Source organism: Botrytis fragariae (assembly GCF_013461495.1).
Source record: "Botrytis fragariae strain BVB16 chromosome Unknown tig00000251, whole genome shotgun sequence".
In the NCBI taxonomy this organism is placed as follows: Eukaryota; Fungi; Ascomycota; class Leotiomycetes; order Helotiales; family Sclerotiniaceae; genus Botrytis; species Botrytis fragariae.
In genome coordinates this window covers 565,536-584,451 of record NW_023501003.1, presented here as the reverse complement: position 1 = coordinate 584,451, position 18,916 = coordinate 565,536, and the positions used below count along the sequence as shown (strand labels likewise).

Below are 18,916 nucleotides of genomic sequence, written 5' to 3'. Positions count from 1 at the left end.
AATGCGAGAGGGACTTTCGCTTCAGGAGAGAAGAAGATGAGTTAGTAGGAAGGGAAAGAAGTGGGAGAAGGGACAGAGATGTGGAGTTAGGATGCTGGATTTTATGGAGGGTGTGGGTTTTCAGGATAATGGGGGGATTTGTTATGGGAGGAGTAAGGTGTATCCGGGTTGGCCTACGTGGATGAATAGTAGTGAAATTCTTCAAGGGTCCACCTGAGCCCCGGCTCAGATGTTTCTTTTGATATTTGAATTGCATACTTCAAAAATCTGCGCGCCATCTAGAGAACACACCGCAAGAGAGAGAGATAGAAGATGGTTCAGACTAGAGAGCTTGTGAACTGCGAAGATAACGAGTAATCTAGTCACTACCTAAATGAGCATTCTGAAAGTGGATTTCACGAAGGTTCGTTTCTGTCTAACTAATATTTCTACTCTCCATCACATGCAAGTAGAAGTTGATCAACCTGGGAACACAACCAACAAAGTAATTCCTCTTGGTGTCGATACGTGAAATATAATCACATAAACTTTCACCCACATGCATTTTACATCAATATATCCTGTATAATTCATAAAAGCGTTAATTCATAAAAGACTAACTAAAGAAGAGAAAGTAATCTGGGCCTCTAAAATCCTAATCTGTACGCCGTTGGCAAGATCATCCTGCAAGCCCTATCCATCCTATCCTCCGACGAAAAATCCTAAAGGCATGTAGTCAGGTATGTAAAAGAAAGATGCAAGAAAGAGCAAGTAAATAAATAAATGCAATTTCCTCATTTCTGGATATCCACCACTTTGAGATTCGTAACACATCGCCACACCATATTTTCAATTCATCTAGTTGTTTTACAACAAGGTTCGACTGATCTTCTCTTCAAATGAAGTATTTAAGAGATTAGAAAAGAAGAACAAGAGCGACGAACCCGACGATTAAGGCGACGGATTCAGTTCCGGCGACATTGACATCAGCGTTGCCAGTGTAAATGGTCGGGGTGACTGAAGCGGCTAGTGGAAGGCTAACTGATGGTTTGGTAGTAGGGGCATAATTCGGAGTAATGGCTGTGCCGACGCCAGTTCCTACTGCTGTGCTTAAGAGGCTACCGGTACTGGTTGTGGAGTAGTTGGAGATGACACTAAGGTTTGGTGTGGGTTCTATACTCATGTCTGGATGATTGTGAGAGAGGGAAGGAGAATTGGTGGGGGCAGTAGAAGGTGAGTAAGTGACCGATTCTTTAGGAGGATAGGACATGCCTCCGCTTGGAATGGTAACACCGATGAATCCAGGAATACTGTGTGTGGTCCATGATGCTTGGGCTGGGGGATAGTATGCTGTCTGGGATGAAGAACCGCTAGATTCCTCTGGAGAATTGACAGATGATGCAATTAATGTACCAGTAGCTGTAAGTGTACCACCTGTAACAACAAATGGTGTTGCGGTAACAGTGACGGTAACTTGGGATGGGCAAGTGCAAGCTCCGAAAGATGGCGCAGCACCATTGGAAGCAACAACAACACCCCCATTACTAGAAGCAGAATATGATGGATTCAACATTAGAGATGCAGTAACAGTACTTGGAGGACCAGTCTCGGTTGTAGTCCAGGTACGTCCACTAGAAGTGAAGGTTTCTCTAGTGGGCGCAGCTGGGGATGGACCATCAGTGTCAGGAAATTTGCCTATAATACTTTGAGAAGTAATATCAGCAGATGGTTTTGTAATGGTCTTAGTGATAGTACCGGTGCGAGTTGTTGTTGAAGTGATTGTTGTTGTGCTTGTGGTTGAGGTTGAGGTTGTGCCAATGTTGTCCGGAGCTAAACTATTTGATCCATTGTTATATGGTGGAGTAACTGTAGGAATGCTTGCAGAGTTGCTTGGTGGTGTTCCGACAATAATAGAGGCAGCAGAGATAGATAGACTAGATGCCGAAGAAACTGAAGCAATCGTATAGTTTGGGTAAGTCACAGACTTACTCAATGATTGAACAGTTGAAGCAGTGATGTTGAGAAATGGGGCATCACTGGTACTGATTGTTGGAAGACTTGGAGCAATCAAAGCTTGACTGATACCACTTTCTGTCAATGTTTGAGCTGCAGATGATTGAAGTGGTGTTGGTTGAATTGTCGAGGATTGCGAAGACAATGATGGAATAATAGTAGATAGAACAGCCGAAGATTCAGTACGGGAGGATGAAAAAGTGTATTGGTCATCTGGAGCGGATTCGGCGGTTAATGTTGGAGCTGCAGAAGATTCAATAATAGATAATTGAACGGCAGAAGACTGGAAAATTGACGAAGGAGGAGCGATGGCGGCTGCCGAAGAAGATGGCTCTGCTTCTAAGCTAGATGTCACCAAAACCAATGGTTGAGTGATATCGGAAGTGGCTAGAGATCTAAGCAAGAAATCAGCTCCAATCCATAAAATTGTCAATGGTTGAATACGTACGGGTTAGATGTAATCGCAGCACCAGAATTGGTTGGAGAAACGAGAGCAGCACTATATTTCGTTAGTACAGTACATAAACGTTAATTGATTTACGTACCCTTGGCTATCAATAGCAGAAGGAGAAGTGGAAGCCTGTGTGACGGGAGTGACATCAACTGATTGCTGTGGTGTTACAGTGATAGTAGAGAGAACAACAGTTGTAGACTCATAGGTGCTGCTGCGAACATTTGTATGACCAGGGCTAACAGGGGGGAAATTATCAGAAAGACTTGATGCAGCTGCAGAGGAGTCGCCGAAGGCAGAAGCTAGTGTTGATGCGACAACTACATTATTGACAGTGACAAGTGAAGTTCCTGGTAGATCAAGACCTCCGTTGGAGATGGCTCGAGCCTCATTATGGACTTGATTATTGACTGCATTGTATGAACAGAAGTTAGAAATTGATCCATAGTGATAACTTGTATCTTGAAGATCGGAACGTGACATTTACCTGCATCTCCACCAGAAGTAGCCTCAACAACCAGCGCAGAGACAAAGAGAGGAATACTCAAAAGGAGTTTCATTTTGATGATTGTAATGAATCCAAGAGAATTCTTTCTATTTTTGTTGATGAAGGATACGGCGTCAAGTATCTTCGAGGGAAGCTTCTGAGAAGACTTTTTGTTTGGAGGAAGTGAAAGTAGTTTTGAGTTCTTAAGAGATTGAGAAAGGAGGAGAGGAAGATATAAAGACGACAATAAGGGTGTTTTGATAATCGGATGGGATTCAAAAACGAATGTGGTCTGTCAAATTGATCAACAATATGACGATTTTTGTTTATCTTGCGTGTTAATATTTTGGTTTAGAGAAGGATTGAGAGGAGAGGTTGATATTTTGAAAACTGAGGTGATTCTTAACGGAAGAAGGCTGTGACTTTTCTTCGGCCCGAAGGTCTTTACCGAAATCAATTTTGAGGTGAATTCATAACAGCAATAAAAGAATCATTTAGAGAATTTTTACTTAGACTGGCTAATTTTATCTAAGAAATACGTAATCTCAGCTTATTGCTAGAGTGAAATATACCTTGATGGGTTAAAGTTGTTTGTCCTCAAATGGCAACTGTGATATTGCTATCTTCACCTGGGCATACTCGAAGCAAACATTGAAACATCATAGTAGAAGCTTTTCAAGCTCTCAAAGATAGCATACCAGTAGGTGTAATCAATATATCCAATACTCAATGGAAAGCAGATATCTCATCGGGACATCGCTAGCCACATGGAATAGATTCACTTCCTTCTCATCATACCATATCTGGTCGAAGTTCAGTGCATGATGTCGAACAAAAATCAGGTTCGAGTGCCGATAGCAGACATAGTTGGCGCCGTTTCATAAAAATCCATATAAAGATGAAGAACACCTTTTTTAACTAGATCCTAATACTCTGCCTCCACGGCAGTGGTCCCCGAAGGGCCAGCGGAGCGTCATTTTCACCCCAGAAAAGACCTCTCTTGCTAATGTCTGAATTGTCTTCGTGGTGAATGTTTCCAGAGGCATGAAAACAAGATTGGATGATGATAGTATTGAAGCCATTCTTCTTTCCACTCTAAGAATACCATCATCATCTCAATCATGAGAGTTAGAAACAAACGAAATGGATCACCATAAGACCCGACTCAGATATATACATGGTTTCAAGGCCGACGAGTTGCTTCAATCATGGGCTTGCTGGTTCGTGAGAGGTATCTCTCAGGCTGATGTCCGGTGCCATGGTCTCGAGCTTGGCCCCCTAGTTATGCTTGATCATTCTCTTCATCAAGGAGTAGCAGGATACTTTTGTGAAGAAATTGTCTGTGGATATTGAACTATCATACCCTTGAGATAGTGAATCTAGCAGCAAGTTCATGCGTGCTCTTTCCTAAAGGATAGCAACATTAAGTATCCAGTCAAAGATATCAGACCACCTTTCCCCAAGTGTTTTGCTTGGATTTCAAATCGTCCATACAATGCGTGTTTTATATCCTGAGAATCTGGAGAAAAGGATGTACAACCATACGAGGAGGCCAACTACTGGCATATAAGTTTTAGAGCAATGTCTTATAGTACTAGAACACAAGCATGATTCCAAGCTCGACTTGTATACTGTGGCTGTGGATGAAACTGTCTACAAGTAGTATGCACTCATCCGAGAAGACGATATATCTATCCGTTACAGCATGCTATACCCGTACTAGATGATAAAAAGACCGGCTATTATCTGATTGTCCAATTATCGCATGATAAACGGACCACGGCGACACTGCCAGTGAAATTTGTCGATTTTTGTAAGGTTACCAGATGGATAGTCTAGATCAACTTCAAACAATCGATAGATACAAGTTGTCTATGTCGAATTCAAACAATAGAGAAGTACAGATTGTCTATATCAGATTCGAACAATAGAGAAGTATGGATTGTCTATATTAAATTTCTATAATCAAGAAGTCAAAAGTTTATTAATCGGTACGTTTACATTGTTGTATTGTAGGTGATGCGCTATGTACCCGTAGCGCGATTACCCAAAAAAGCTTAATCAACGCGTCTCAGAGCACTTTGGTACTACACGCGATTTCTCCTCCATTCACCCATGCAATAAGCTCAATACACCCACCGTCAAACGCATTCAACCACGAGAAAACCCACCATCACTGTGCACATCTTCAAATTGACTCGAACGAAAATATTTACCAAAATTACGACTCCGCGATTGGAGTTTTCAATTGAAAATGGCTCCGCGCCGCGGTGCGATCGAATCCCCTGAACCGGAAGAACCCTCTACCAGCTTAGTATTCAACGAAGCTTTATCATGGCGCGCAGGAAAGCCCATTGCGACCGAAACTCTCTTGAAGAGGCTTAAGAAGCTTGCGAGTGAGCTGCGGGATATGGATCAGGAGGAAATAGATAAATCATCATTGACAGTAGTGGCTAAAGAGCTCGCGGCGCAAAATTTATTGAATCATAAGGACAACGGAGTCAAGGCATGGACAGCTTGTTGTTTAGTGGATATATTGAAGCTTTGCGCTCCTGACGCACCATATACTAGTTCGCAGGTTAAGGTATACCATTCTCGGGCTCTTACGCTGCTAAATTAGGATCTAACTTTACTAGAACATCTTCACCTTCTTCGTTGGTATCATTTTACCAGCCCTTGCCAATCCTAGCCACCCATACAACACCGAACACAAATATGTTTTGTCATCTCTCTCAGAAGTTAAGAGTATCGTTTTGATGACAGATCTTCCTAATGCCGAAGATCTTATGCTCCATCTTTTCAGCACCTTCTTCGATATATGTTCCGGTTCTTTGAAGTCTTCTACAGACGAGCAAATAAGCAAAGATGTCGAATATAACATGTCGCAATGTTTGGTTACTTTGGTCGACGAAGCGCCAGTCGTGGGAGCACCAGTTATCGATATTATTGTTGCGCAATTTCTACGAGCTGCTACACCTGGTGGAGGTAAGGGCAAGCATGGTGCAAAGGCCGACGACAAGCAATCTACACTGCTATTGAAAGACCTCCCAGAAGCATACAATATGGCAAAGACTATCTGTAATGATTGCTCTGATAAGATGTCTCGTTACGTCAGTCAGTATTTCAACGACGTTATGATGGAAGTTTCTACAAGTGGAGGCAAATCGAACGGACATCGAAAGGACGATGCGGACTCAGATGGAGATGATGCCCCAACAGGACCATCAGATCAGGATTTGAAAGAACTCGAAAAGGCCCACAGACTTCTAAGAGAACTATGGCGCGCATCGCCTTCTGTTTTACAAAATGTTATTCCCCAAGTAGAGGCAGAATTGTCAGCAGAGAATATACAATTGCGCTTGTTGGCTACCGAGACTTTGGGAGATATCATATCTGGTATTGGTGCTGCGGGACCACCGCCTCTTCCTAATATGGATCCAGCTGCGTATCCTCCCGTGCGACTTGATGACTATCCAGTAACGCCTATCACAAGTATTCTCGTCAAACCCAGTTCACCACAATCCTTTTCTCAAACACATCCATCAGTTTGGCATAGCTTCATCGGACGAAAGAATGACAAATCACCAGTCATTCGTTCAGCCTGGACCACAGCTATTGGGCGAATCTTGGTGACTGAGGCTGGAGGTATTGGATTGAACCGAGAAGACGAAGTTGCATTGGTCAAGTCATTAGCGGAGAAATTAAATGATCCAGATGAGAAGGTCAGAATTGCTGCTGTGAAAGCTGTTGCAAGCTTCAATTTGGTGGATATCATGGAAAAACTTGTACCTAATGGCCCGGTAGTCAAGTCCGGCTCTGTTCTTAGTAATCTGGCAGATCGAGCGAGAGACCGTAAACCTGCCGTTCGAGCAGAGGCCATGACAACACTTGGTACGATATGGGGTGTAGCAACTGGTGAGATTGCGGCAGGAAACGAGAGTGTGATCGCGTCATTGGGTGCTATTCCTTCGAGAATCTTCGAAGGTTTCTTTGCCAATGATTTAGAACTTAACGTTGTCTTGGATCATGTGATGTTCGAACAGCTCTTACCTTTGACTTATCCACCTTCCAAGGCCAAAATTTCAAAGAATAACGCTTCTCAATCACAATTATCTTCCGATGAACCATTCGATGCAGATAAAATTCGAGCAGAACGTATTTTGCTGTTAGTTCGATCCCTCGATCCCAAGCCCAAGAAAGCTTTCTTCGCTATACAGGCCCGAACAAAATCATACTCTGATGTACTCGCTGCTTATATTAAGAAATGCGAAGATTTCAACGGCGGAGTGACCGAAGGTGATGCCGCAGATGTTAAACAGAAACTTGGCGCAGTTATTGAGTATCTTCTTCAATTCCTTCCAGATCCTTTACGTACTAGTCAAGATTTACATAAGTATGCGAAGCTCCATGATCGAAGAACTTATCAACTTTTACGGTACACGATGGATCCTAAGAGCGATTTCAAAACTGTTCACAATGCGATCAAAGAATTTTCTAAGCGGATTGAAGCAGCACCCAATGCTCCAGCTGGCCTTCTCGACACTCTAACGCCTATTATTTACCGTTCTGCCTTTTTGGTATACAATCGGAGTCACTTGCCTGCCATTCTCCAGTATTCCAGAACGGATGATAAAGGATTGGGTGCTACTGCTCAGGAGGTCATGAACGAAATTTCCGAAAAGAATCCACAGGTCTTGACTGCGAATATCAAGGAGTTATGCAAGACTTTGGAAGATGAGGCACCAACAGAGACTAAAGAAAATGATCCAGGTACTGTGGCAACTTTGAAAGCATGTGCAGTATTTGCCAAAAGCAAAACCGAATCGAAATCACTTCCCAAAGATCGCAAGTTTGCTCAAACATTAGTCAGTTATGCATCATTCGGAACAGCACCTCGAGCTGCAAAATATGCGATCACTCTTTTGATGGCTGCCACTGATCGAAAAGAAATGCATGCGAAGGATCTTTTGGAGAAGTCAACAAAGGAGTGGAAGTATGGGGAAGGCCATTTTTTGACCAAGCTAGCAGCTATTAGTCAATTGCAACTATTGTCGCCTAAAATTGCGGATGATTTTAGTGATGAGATTCTTGAAATTACCACCCAAGAGCTTCTCCTGCAAGTTCGAACTCCAGCCAAAGATACCGATCCCAAATGGCAGAATGATGATGAGCTAGACGAAGAATGCCAAGCCAAATGTTGGGCCTTGAAGATCCTAGTTAATAGGTTGCGTACAGTTGAAGAAACAGAAGTCAAAACTGTTGCACAACCAGTCTTCAAGGTTCTCAACAAATTGATTGTGGACAATGGAGAGCTTTCGAAGCAGCAGGACACCCCCAGACATCATAAATCTCGTTTGAGGTTATTAGCTGCACAGTTAATGCTCAAGCTCTGCACTACTCCAATTTTTGACGAAATCCTAGCTCCTGCTCAGTTCGACCGTTTATCTTTCGTAGCACAAGACGAACATCCCAATGTCCGAAAAGCTTTTATTGAAAAACTCCAAAAGTATTTGGTCAAGGATAAGCTTCCAGATCGGTTTTACACCATCATTTTCTTGACTGCTTTCGAACCCGAAATAAATTTCAAGAACTCAATCATCACATGGATTCGTTCTCGTGCTAAAGTCTTCGTTGACTCCAAGACTATGGTATTGGAGAAAACTCTGCCACGACTTTTATCGTTATTAGCCCATCACCCTGATTATAGCACTGATCCTGCCGAGCTTATTGATCATGCTCGTTATATACTATACTATGTGTCTTCTGTTGCCTCGGAAGATAACTTGGGTCTTATTTACAAATATGCTCAAAGTGTCAAGCAAGCTCGAGATGCTATCAACCCAGCTGAATCTGAAAATCTTTACGTTTTAAGTGATCTCACACAAGCTGTGATTCAGAAATGGGAAGCCAAGAAGGGTTGGACTATGCAATCCTATCCAGCTAAAGTTAGAGTTCCAGCCAAGTTGTTCGGTGCTCTTCAGTCTCATAGTATCGCGCAAGAGATTGCGGAAAAGAATTACATACCCGAGGAATTGGATGAAGAATTAGACAAGTTGGTCAGAAATGCGGATAAGAAGAAGGTACGAGTCGCTTACATTCATCCCGAATCTCTCACTTATCGTCATTTACTAATGTTATTGATAGTCACAAAAACGGAAATCTATCGATGATTCATCTCTCCCCAATGCTAAGAAACAGAAATCTGAAGGGAGACCTAGATCCACAGCTTCCAAGAAAGAGAGAGTCGTCAAGACTCCCAAACCAAAGAAGATTAAAGAGCCAAGAACGCCAGCAATCAGCAGTGCAGAGAGAAGGAAGAGTGGAAGAGGCGTTGCAAGTGCGAAAAAGAGTTATATTGATAGGGATGATAGCGAGGATGAAGATGAAATGTTGGAAGGTGTTAGTAAATGGGACTATTTTGATGAAGATGGTAATAGGGTGGAGCCTGAGGAAGAAGATGAAGAAAGTGATGCTGAACTGGAAGAAGATGCCGGCGATATCGAGGAGGAAGAAGAGCCAGTACCTAAATCAACAGGAAAGGGCAGGGGAAAACCCAAGGCAAAGACACCTCAGAAGTCAACTCGCCTTGTCGAAGAAGATGCAGAACAATCAGACGTCGCTATGGAAGATGAAGTCGAACCACAAGCAGAATCCGAAGCAGAACCAACATCGCCACAACCCAAACGTGGATCAAGAACAGCATCGGCGAAAAAGAAGCAATCGCCTAGGGTGGCCCCGAGGGCTGCATCTAGCGTCACGTCCCCAGCTCCTGCAAGTGAGGATGAGGCTGAGGTTGAAGTCAATGTTGAGGTAGAAGAACAAGAGGATGTTGATATGGAAGGAGAGCCTGTATCTTCGCCTCCGAAACGCGCCTCTAGATCAACCAAAGCAACACCTAAGACTAAGAAATCGAATGGCAAGAAAGTCGCACCGCGGGAAGAAGAGGTCGAGGAGGAGGCCCAACCAGATAAAAATAATGAAGTGGAAGCTGAAGCTGAAGCGGCAGTACCTACTCCTTCTCCTAAACCCGCCAAGTTGAATGCCAAGAATTCTAGAGCGACTGGAAGGGGAAGAAGTGGTAGGAGAGGTGCGAAAGCTGCAAGTCCGGAGCCAGAAGTTGAAGCTGAAGTCGAAGTCGAAGAAGAAGAAGAAGAATCTCCTACTGCTGATGCGGATGTAGAAAATGAAGAAGAGGATGTAGAAATGGCTGAGCCTGAAGTACAAGCTGAAACCGAAGAAGAAGTCGAAGAACCTGAACCAAAAGCTAACGGCAAGAAAACTCGCGGTGGTAAGAAAACTAAGTTGCCTGTTCAAGTGAAGGAGAAGACCGAGAGACAGGTGTTGAAATCGACGAGGAATACTAGAGGGAGGGTTCAGGAAGTTGCAGAGGAAGAGGTTGTTGAGGAGGATGTAGAGGAAGAAGCAACGGAGGAGGTAGAAGAGGAGGTCGAGGCGCCAGAGGTGAAGGAGAGCGCGAAGGGCGGCAAGGGACGGAAAACCAAGGATGTAGTTGGGAGGGGGAGGAACACGAGGGGAAGAGCTAAGTGATTGATTGATTGATGGATTGATTGTATGGGAGTCTAGAATGGATAGAGATACGGGGAAAGCGGAAACGCGTGAGGAATGAGGGGAGGGGAGGGGGAAATAAGAGAAAACAAAGAAAAGCGTTCAGCGTATACCCGGTTTACGAAGCAAAAAGGTTGACTGAATATGTTTATTATATGTGGATATGCGATGCGTTTGTTATTACCTAGCTGTTGTGTGGATGAGATGAGGAGAAATGTAATTTCATGTTTATGGAAGATGGAAGATGGAAGATGGGACATGGAAAGATGGAAATACAATATAACACAATGCTATGGGATCGTTTGGGGCAAGATGGGTTTAATTTGCTTACTTGCATAAGTACTTGCTTTACATTTCAATTTGAGACTTTTTTCCCCTTTTTGTGGATATGTATGTATCTATGTAGCTAGTTTTCTAGTTTTCTAGATCCTTGGAATTAAATGATATGATGCGGATATGCATGAAAGTACCTAGGATTTTATATGTCAATATGTGCAGGTGTGATCTGGTGTGGTGTGATGTGCATGTGAATGTAATTTTCAATTGTTCAATGTGGTAGACATGTGGATGTGTGAACTTGAATTGTAAGATTTGATTCACCGACTCATTGATTCATGCGCAATCTGAAGTAAGATATGTAAGATCCACGCCAATTCTCCATGATACTCTGGATATATCGCTTGCTTGCTTGCTTCATTCATTCATCCATTCGTTGATTCGTCAGGTACGTTTCCTCGTGACTTAATCTCGAGAAAATTTCAAGAGATCTTCCCCCCATCCCTCTAAAACAGCTTTCCCCTCCCCAGCGCATCCACTCCCCAAGAGCCCCTCAAATTGAATTAGTTTAAGCTCAACCACCCCTAACTTTCCCTTGCTTCCTGATCCTCTCTCCTCTTTCCCCATTAACCCCATTTGCACTTCTCCCGCCACCACTCAAATCACACACTTCTCCCTCGATAGCATTAACCCTCAACTTATTCTTATAACTCTCCCAGAATGCATGTTCCGCATTCGGAATCCATTGTTGAATCCCACCCTCCACCTTTCCTCCGTCACCAAATTGTACTTTCTTTTTGTCTTTCTTATTTTTGCTTCCATTTTTACCCGTCTGTTCGAGTTCTAGCGCCGCAAAAGGATTATTCAGTTGCATTGCGTGCCAATTACCGGGAAGATTTCTATCTACATTTCGACTTGATGTTGGGAAAGTAGAATTGGATACGGGAGAGAAGAGAGAAGCACCTCCGGATCCTTCGTCTTCAGAGTCAGAATCCGAAGAAGGTTTATAGTCATCGCTATAATCGTGTTTATAATTGTCTCGAGGTGGGGATTGAGAATCTGATTGTTCGGCATAGAGCTGAGCTGAAAGTTTGACAAGAAGTTCGGCTGTCATCCACTGAACGAGGGTTTGGATGTTAGAATTCTGTCAGAAAGAAAAGAAAGGGTGCTTTGAAACACAGGGTAGAAAGTGCGGATAAATTGCATATTTGAAAATGGGGGCAGGAGAGGGCTGGACTTACACTATCAAAGCCTGCTTCGTGAGCATTTCCATTGGTGGCGCCATAGGTATTGTGCTTTTCGTGGAGAAGTATGAGTGGCATATGGATTTTTTGAAACTGAGGGTTCGCTGGTCAGTTTCTTGAAGAATGGAATGAGAATGACGGGAGACTGTAGATGTTGAACCTCCTCTCATATCCATATACTGGGAAGGATAAAATTGAAGAGTGTATATACTTACTGGAATCAAAAGCTCTTTAAGGTTAACGCGAGGTTTCATAGCATCGCTATTATACGTAGCAAGGTACTTGGTGTCAATAACGAAAGGAAACAGGGAATGAATCCGAGATTGAAAATCTCCCACTCCAGCTGGAAGATCACCAATGAATGTCTTATAGAGGAAACAAAGATCGGTGAAAAGATTATGACCAACAATGACGTGTTGTTTCTCTTTAAGTTTCTTAGTCACTTTTGCAAGCTCTGCTTCAAGAGCAGCATGTGAAGAATCGACAGTGTTAGGTTGGGCGTTCTCATCATGTGTATACGACCACATCGGATCAATACCTGTCAAGTCACCACCGCAAAGTGCTTCGAAGATGAATCTTGCTCCAGATTGAGTGGCGATTCGTTGGTTGAATTTCTTCAATTGCTCGATTTTGAACTATACACCATTAGTAAGGTAGGATATCGAGTTTTCAGTGAAACGGAGGAAAACATTGTAGAACCGTTCAGTATAAAATGCAATGAGGGGGTTGGAGAAATTGGAATAGCATACCCTTGCTTCTCTATCATGATCAATCTTTTCAACTTGCATGAAAGATCCATCCAAACGAGCAAAACATCTACACTGTGGGAACTCGCTGCGGACAAGTTGATGGACTAATCTTCGTTGGAAACCATTCAAAGGACCCTTGGAATTATCCACGTTGACAAAGGTCATCTTAGGCTAAAATATATTAGCAAATTGTGGGAAATAGTAAATCATCATAATTTTGCATCATCTATACAAAGAATATTATCTCCCGAGGTGAAGATGATAATGATGAACTTGCATTTAGAAACCAAGGGGGTATTTGATCAATATGTCAACGGCTACAACACGCAAGTCCAAATCGATCATTCAAATAATGTATCTTTTGTAAGACTATCGGCTGGAAGATGAAAAACGTGATCACATATATGATGGTAAACAGGAAATTACTTACTTCCTTTGCCTCAATCCATTCAGTAACAATCGACCTAGCCCTCCGGTAAAACTCCAATGTTCCAACATCACTGGGGTCGAAAACAATGCTAGGAATTGCTGCATTTCTCTCAATCCTCTGATCATAACGTTCACGAGCCTCGACTTCTTCCTGCTCCGATAGATAGGGAACGCCCACGGTGAATACTGCACCAATGTCGAAGCCATTTGATTGAAGGAAATTAGTAGCAGAGCTGGAGAAGGAGAACTTGCGGTCGAGATCAAAGACTCTATCATAGAGCAACAGTGGACTGAGGTTGATATTGTAAGGTTTGGCAAGATAATATTCTAAGGATGGTCAACGTCCAATATCAAGAGTGGCGAAAACAATAATTATACTAACCCTTTTCACGGTCTTCCTCAACACAAGTAATACCTAATTGAAGAACTTGGAACGTTTCGGCAGCCTCCTTTACTTCTTCGTATTGCTGTTGTAGACTTGGTTTTCCAATATCATGCGTTCGTTCCTGAGATGTATGTTTTGGACGGGTCGTAATACCACTCATTTCCAAGTCGAAAGAAACAAAGGTAGCATTGGCAATATCTTTTAAAATTGGGAGCAAGAGCCGCTGCCAGTTTTCTTTATCAACTTCCATATTGATGGTGATTTTGTGGCAAAATATTGAGGTTTGTTGGTTGGAGACGGTTACTGTTGCTTGTTGCTTGTTGCTTGTTGCTTGAGGAGGGTCTCTTGGGAAGCTACTACTTACTACCACATAAAAGCGGAGAAGCTCAAAATTGAAAAGGTGAATCTGATTATTCGATTTGTTGAGGAATGTCCATCACGAGTATGAGTGCCCAAAGGGAGTTCAAAGTGTGAAAAAGATATTACTTAGCAAATACCTCGGTGTGGAAGGGAAGGGAAGAGATATGGGAGGGAAGCGAAAGGGGAAGGAAGGCGACAAGATAATTGAAGGAAGATTGAAGAAAGATTGATCTTGTTTGTATTGTGTGTTTTACTTTGAATACATGTTCTTTTGTATTCTATGGTCTGATGTCTGATGTCTGATGTCTGACATGTATCTATGATTGTCTGTTTGGTGTGCGGTGGCACATTATCAGTGTAGATAATTGTATAGGAGTGATATATGGAGGTAGGTAATTATATAGGAGTGATATATAGAGATAGATAATTATATAGGAGTAATATATAGAGAGGTAGATATATATATAGAGAGAGAGAGATATAGATAAGTTATAAATATAGATATAGATAACGTGGTTTATCAGTACGTACACCATATCAGTACGTGCATCACTTTTATCTCAATTAACACTTTCGAATTCATATTATTCAATAATTATTGATTTAATTGATTAAAGCTATTAAGAATCTAATAATCTAGGATCTATTATATCAATTTGATAGGTTCTTGTATTGTAACCTGTTTTTCCATATTTATTATAGTATCGATTAAAGGATGCTTCTCTATTAGAATTCTTTTTATTTTGATATTTATTATATCGAATTTGAATATCAATCTTTTATTGAAATAATATATCTATAGCTTTCTATTTAATAAGTATTTCTTCTTAATATAATTGAGTTTTTTTTGTGTATTAACATTTGCTTAATACCTTATTTGCTTTTCGAAATATACAAATCTTTATATTCAAAAGTGTATTCTTATATACTAGTTTCTTTATATTTTTAGTTAAAGCTAATACAGTTTTAAATAAAGGTGTAAAAGAACTTGATTAATAATAATTTATTCAAGATTTAACTAATATTAATTAAAAAAGCACTTCTATAGAATTATAAGGTATTTAAAAAACCCAAGGATCTGAATTAGAAGGAGAAAAAATAAATATATAAATTCGAATATCTAGTTTAGAAAATACTACTTCAGGATTAAATAGAATTAATCTTACTTCTTGAAATCCTGATTTCATATTCTGATTTGTAATTGATTATTGATATACAGCTTTGAAAGCTATAAAGAATTCAATCTTTAAGATATAATTGATATATACTTTTATAAATCTTTCAATTTGTATACCATACTTTCGTTTTAAGATACTAAAACATCCAATATTAAGAGGTTAGATTAAATGATTTAAATATAATAGTAAATATATATATTTAATATTATTCTTTTTATAATAGTTTTAGAATAATATTAATTTATAGTTTTTATACCTATTCAGTATTAATATTCTATATTTGCCCTTAGTTCGATTTCTTATATATTTATCGAAGTATTTCAACTATTCTAAACCTATCTCATTATTTATTCACCTATTGCTTGTAGATTTAATAGTCCAATCTATAGGAAGATTGGTTTCTATATATTAATTGGAAAGATATATTTGTTTTTAAATTATTAGAAATGGAGATATAATATCCTTTTCATTGTTGCTATATATGATTGCTATAGCCCATTCTCGATTGTCTGACTGTATAGCTTTATTTCTGCTATATCTTTTAGTATTAATAATAATTATACTAATATTTATTATTCCTATTATAAAATCTGTTTCATCGAAATTTTATAAATCACAATCGAGAATACTAAATTTTGCTTGCATATTTGATATAAATCGAAACCAATCTTGAATAAATATAGAATCTTTGTAGAAAGCTTTTTGAAAGTCATAAACACATTTAAAATATATTCTTAACTTTATACAACATTTTATGAATTGATAAGCCCAAAGCTTTCCAATTTGTTTTATACTTCAAGAATTTAGAATATAATTCACTATATCTTTCATCCCCTTAATTTTAGAACTAAATCCTTTATTATCCATATCAATTATATATTGAATAATAATATTCTTTTCTAATTTAGTAAGTTTCTGTTATATTAATCGAATTTCGGTCACGGGAAATATTCCATTTATTCTTTGAATAAATGTTGTATAAATGATATTATATAGCTTAACAGTTTTTTTAAAGAATAATTTTTTGTTTTATCGAATAGTCTTAATAGCTAAGAGTATTCAAGCTTTTTTATAAATTGATTATATATTAATTGATTAATATATTATGTATTATAATTGAATAATAAGAATTGAGATAAAAGTGGTGCATGTACTAATATAGTGCACATACTGATAAACCATGTTATAGATATATGGCACAGATATATCCCAGTAGATAATAGTATCTATTAAATCAAACCTCACTTGCTTACTATTATCTCATGCTTCTTGTTGTTTGTTGAAAGTGAAGTGTGTGCATAACTTTATGCCACCTTTAATTTCCATTCCAGCCTTTCATAATTAATTTGATCCCTCAACCAATCACATGAGTCAGCACACCGCCCTATGCCTCAATCATATTAACCTTATTAACCTTCCTGGACCGAGGCTTTAAACCGTTTCCCTCGTTACAATCATCAGAGACATTTTCAAATGTCATACATACACACGTCCTAGTCCTTTTACCTTTCATTTCTTCATTCCCAGACGTCCCCTCCACCCGTATTTAATTCCTTCGATCTATTCGCGTCGTTACTTTCAATTCTACAACCTTTCGGCAGTCATGGCTTCTCATGGATCTATTACGGCGATCAATCCATCAGATCCGCTATCTTCATCACATATAATTTCATCGTCCCATTCATCCCTTTCCAATTCCCTTTCTTCATCTCGCCATACATCTCAAATATCGAAAACTTATCGTCAAGCCTCAACGCTCTTTCTAACGCGTCGTCTACCTGAATCGCTCTCAACCATTCTGCCAGTAATTACACCATCCTCTCCCTCCGATACCGAGAACGCCAATCCCGATGACCCTACGAAATCCTTGGCCCCAATATCAAAAGCTTCCCGTACGACTCGCATTAAGGTCTGGAGTTTATACCTTACAATCTTGAATGCGATTCTGGAATTGGACCCTGCCGAAGGAAAACAAGCATTCGGAACAAGTCAATTCAGAGCACTAGTCGCCAAGGTTAGGGACGGAGAAGTTTGGGAGGAGGTTGTTAAAAACGGGTATCATGGAATTGAAGGGGATGTAGATTCAGACGTCGTCATAAACTTGTTCGTGTTCCCCGCATACTCTCAATCCCCAGGTATCTCCACTATAAAGGAAGAAACTAACAATAAAATAGAGCAACTCTTCTCTTAGCTCATGCTCGCACCCAAAAGGTGAACCAGACTCGCCTTGAAACATATCTCGCAACATCTAATACCCCATCTCTCTCTATGTCCCAATCCTCTACACCCACGGCCTCAAATCCATTCCCAGGTTCCAAACGTCGTTCCCAACCCGGAGCAGATACACCACGAGACTTAAATGCTCGTGTAAAGATTCTAGAACTCTACACCCTACATGTCTTACTTCGAAATAATGAATGGGATTATGCGAAAGAATTCATCACGATTAGTGAAGTTTTGGACGATGAAAGAAGAGAGGCTTTCCTTGGGGCATTACGAAGCCTCAAGGAAGAAAGTGAGGAAGGAGAGAGGAGAGAGAGAATGGAAAAGGAATACAGAGAAGAACAACTCAAGAGAGATATAGAAGAAAGTCGACGTCGGAGAGAAGAAGAGGAAAGAAGACGAGAAGAAATGGATAAGAAATCCAGAGCAAGCGTAGGAGGGACATCAGAAGTTGACTACGGGATCGAAGATGAAGCTCCAGTAATGAATAATGGATCCGTAACATCATCTTCATCGCCTAACAATCCTCGACATTCCAAATCTTCCAAATCTTCGACCACTAAACCACATCCTCGAAAGTCGGTAGAAGAAACAAAACAGAAAAGTATAATAGAAAAGGTGGGAATTATAATGCGTAATTTGACATTGGTACTTCAAAATATGGGAGGAAATTTTAATTTAAAAAACCCGATGGCCATGTTAAGAATGGTCGCTTTCGTGGCTGGGATAGCAGTTGTGTTTGGAAGACGAGAAGTCAGGGAAAGAATCAGGAGGATGATGAGTGAGGGACTGGGCAGAGTCAAGAGAACGATAGGGATGGGAGTCAAGGTTAGCTACATTTAATGAAGAGGAAAGTTGGTCTAAAGCCAAATAATCAAGTGGGTTTTCATTTGTGGGTTTCTTTACTTATCGAAAGGAGAGGGATGGATATTATGGACTTCGTTTCTACGTTGAGGTTGGATTGAATTGGGAGTCTTCTGGTATCATGCGAACCAGAGGCTTTTTTCTGTATTTATATTATGATTTTTATTTTCTAGGGGTGAAAAGGGGGATGGATTGGATGATGGATACCTGAGAAGAATACCTATGATGCGAGAAGGGGTCAGGGAGAGGAGTGGAGGAGTTTACTTTGTGAGTTCATTTGTTTTACAGCTGTGATGTATGAAAATGTTTAAGCAAAAAGACGAAGGAGGAACAGCAGATACCAATGGGATTATATAGAATATATTTTATAAGATTTACTGGTGCTTTGATCTACTCTTATTCCATGTGCCTTGATCATAAATCTTACCGCGCGCATGGTGGAGGTCTATCGCGCTCCCTACCTAGTACATCTGTGTAGTAATTAGATAGCTTCATTCTATGAAAATACCCCTGGATGAATAGCTCGGATATCATACTTTCGTAAAACCAACCAACAAGACATACAACATAAGCTTGACAAACCCAAACGTCTCATAACATATCAATTGGTTTCATTTTGACATTATATATTATAGCTTCATCTTATATCTATCCCGATAGGATAACAGTTCCGAAATCGATTCCGACTTACACTACACACTAGCTTTTAGCT

The 18,916-nt window shown here is 40.3% G+C and overlaps 4 protein-coding genes across 4 annotated transcripts; 2 read left to right on the top strand and 2 right to left on the bottom strand.

Annotated features, from left to right (window-relative positions):
- Positions 1–895: 895 nt before the first annotated feature.
- On the bottom strand, positions 896–3,003 carry Bfra_011759 (uncharacterized protein; the record flags this gene model as incomplete). The annotated part of the gene is made up of 4 exons (XM_037342085.1): positions 896–2,387; positions 2,441–2,491; positions 2,538–2,853; positions 2,931–3,003. 4 exons carry the CDS (start codon positions 3,001–3,003, stop codon positions 896–898), a joined length of 1,932 nt encoding a protein of 643 aa, XP_037188165.1.
- Positions 3,004–5,184: 2,181 nt separating this feature from the next.
- Positions 5,185–10,478, top strand: Bfra_011758 (putative pds5 spo76 protein; the record flags this gene model as incomplete). Its single annotated transcript, XM_037342084.1, has 3 exons — positions 5,185–5,514; positions 5,567–9,010; positions 9,075–10,478. The coding sequence occupies 3 exons, from the start codon at positions 5,185–5,187 to the stop codon at positions 10,476–10,478; spliced, it is 5,178 nt and encodes a 1,725-aa protein (XP_037188164.1).
- Positions 10,479–11,346: 868 nt separating this feature from the next.
- On the bottom strand, positions 11,347–13,829 carry Bfra_011757 (putative caf1 family ribonuclease protein; the record flags this gene model as incomplete). Its single annotated transcript, XM_037342083.1, has 6 exons — positions 11,347–11,889; positions 12,014–12,109; positions 12,232–12,651; positions 12,766–12,936; positions 13,196–13,521; positions 13,577–13,829. 6 exons carry the CDS (start codon positions 13,827–13,829, stop codon positions 11,347–11,349), a joined length of 1,809 nt encoding a protein of 602 aa, XP_037188163.1.
- A 2,891-nt stretch (positions 13,830–16,720) lies between these two features.
- On the top strand, positions 16,721–18,183 carry Bfra_011756 (putative peroxin 26 protein; the record flags this gene model as incomplete). Its single annotated transcript, XM_037342082.1, has 2 exons — positions 16,721–17,220; positions 17,292–18,183. 2 exons carry the CDS (start codon positions 16,721–16,723, stop codon positions 18,181–18,183), a joined length of 1,392 nt encoding a protein of 463 aa, XP_037188162.1.
- Between the last annotated feature and the right edge of the window lie 733 nt (positions 18,184–18,916).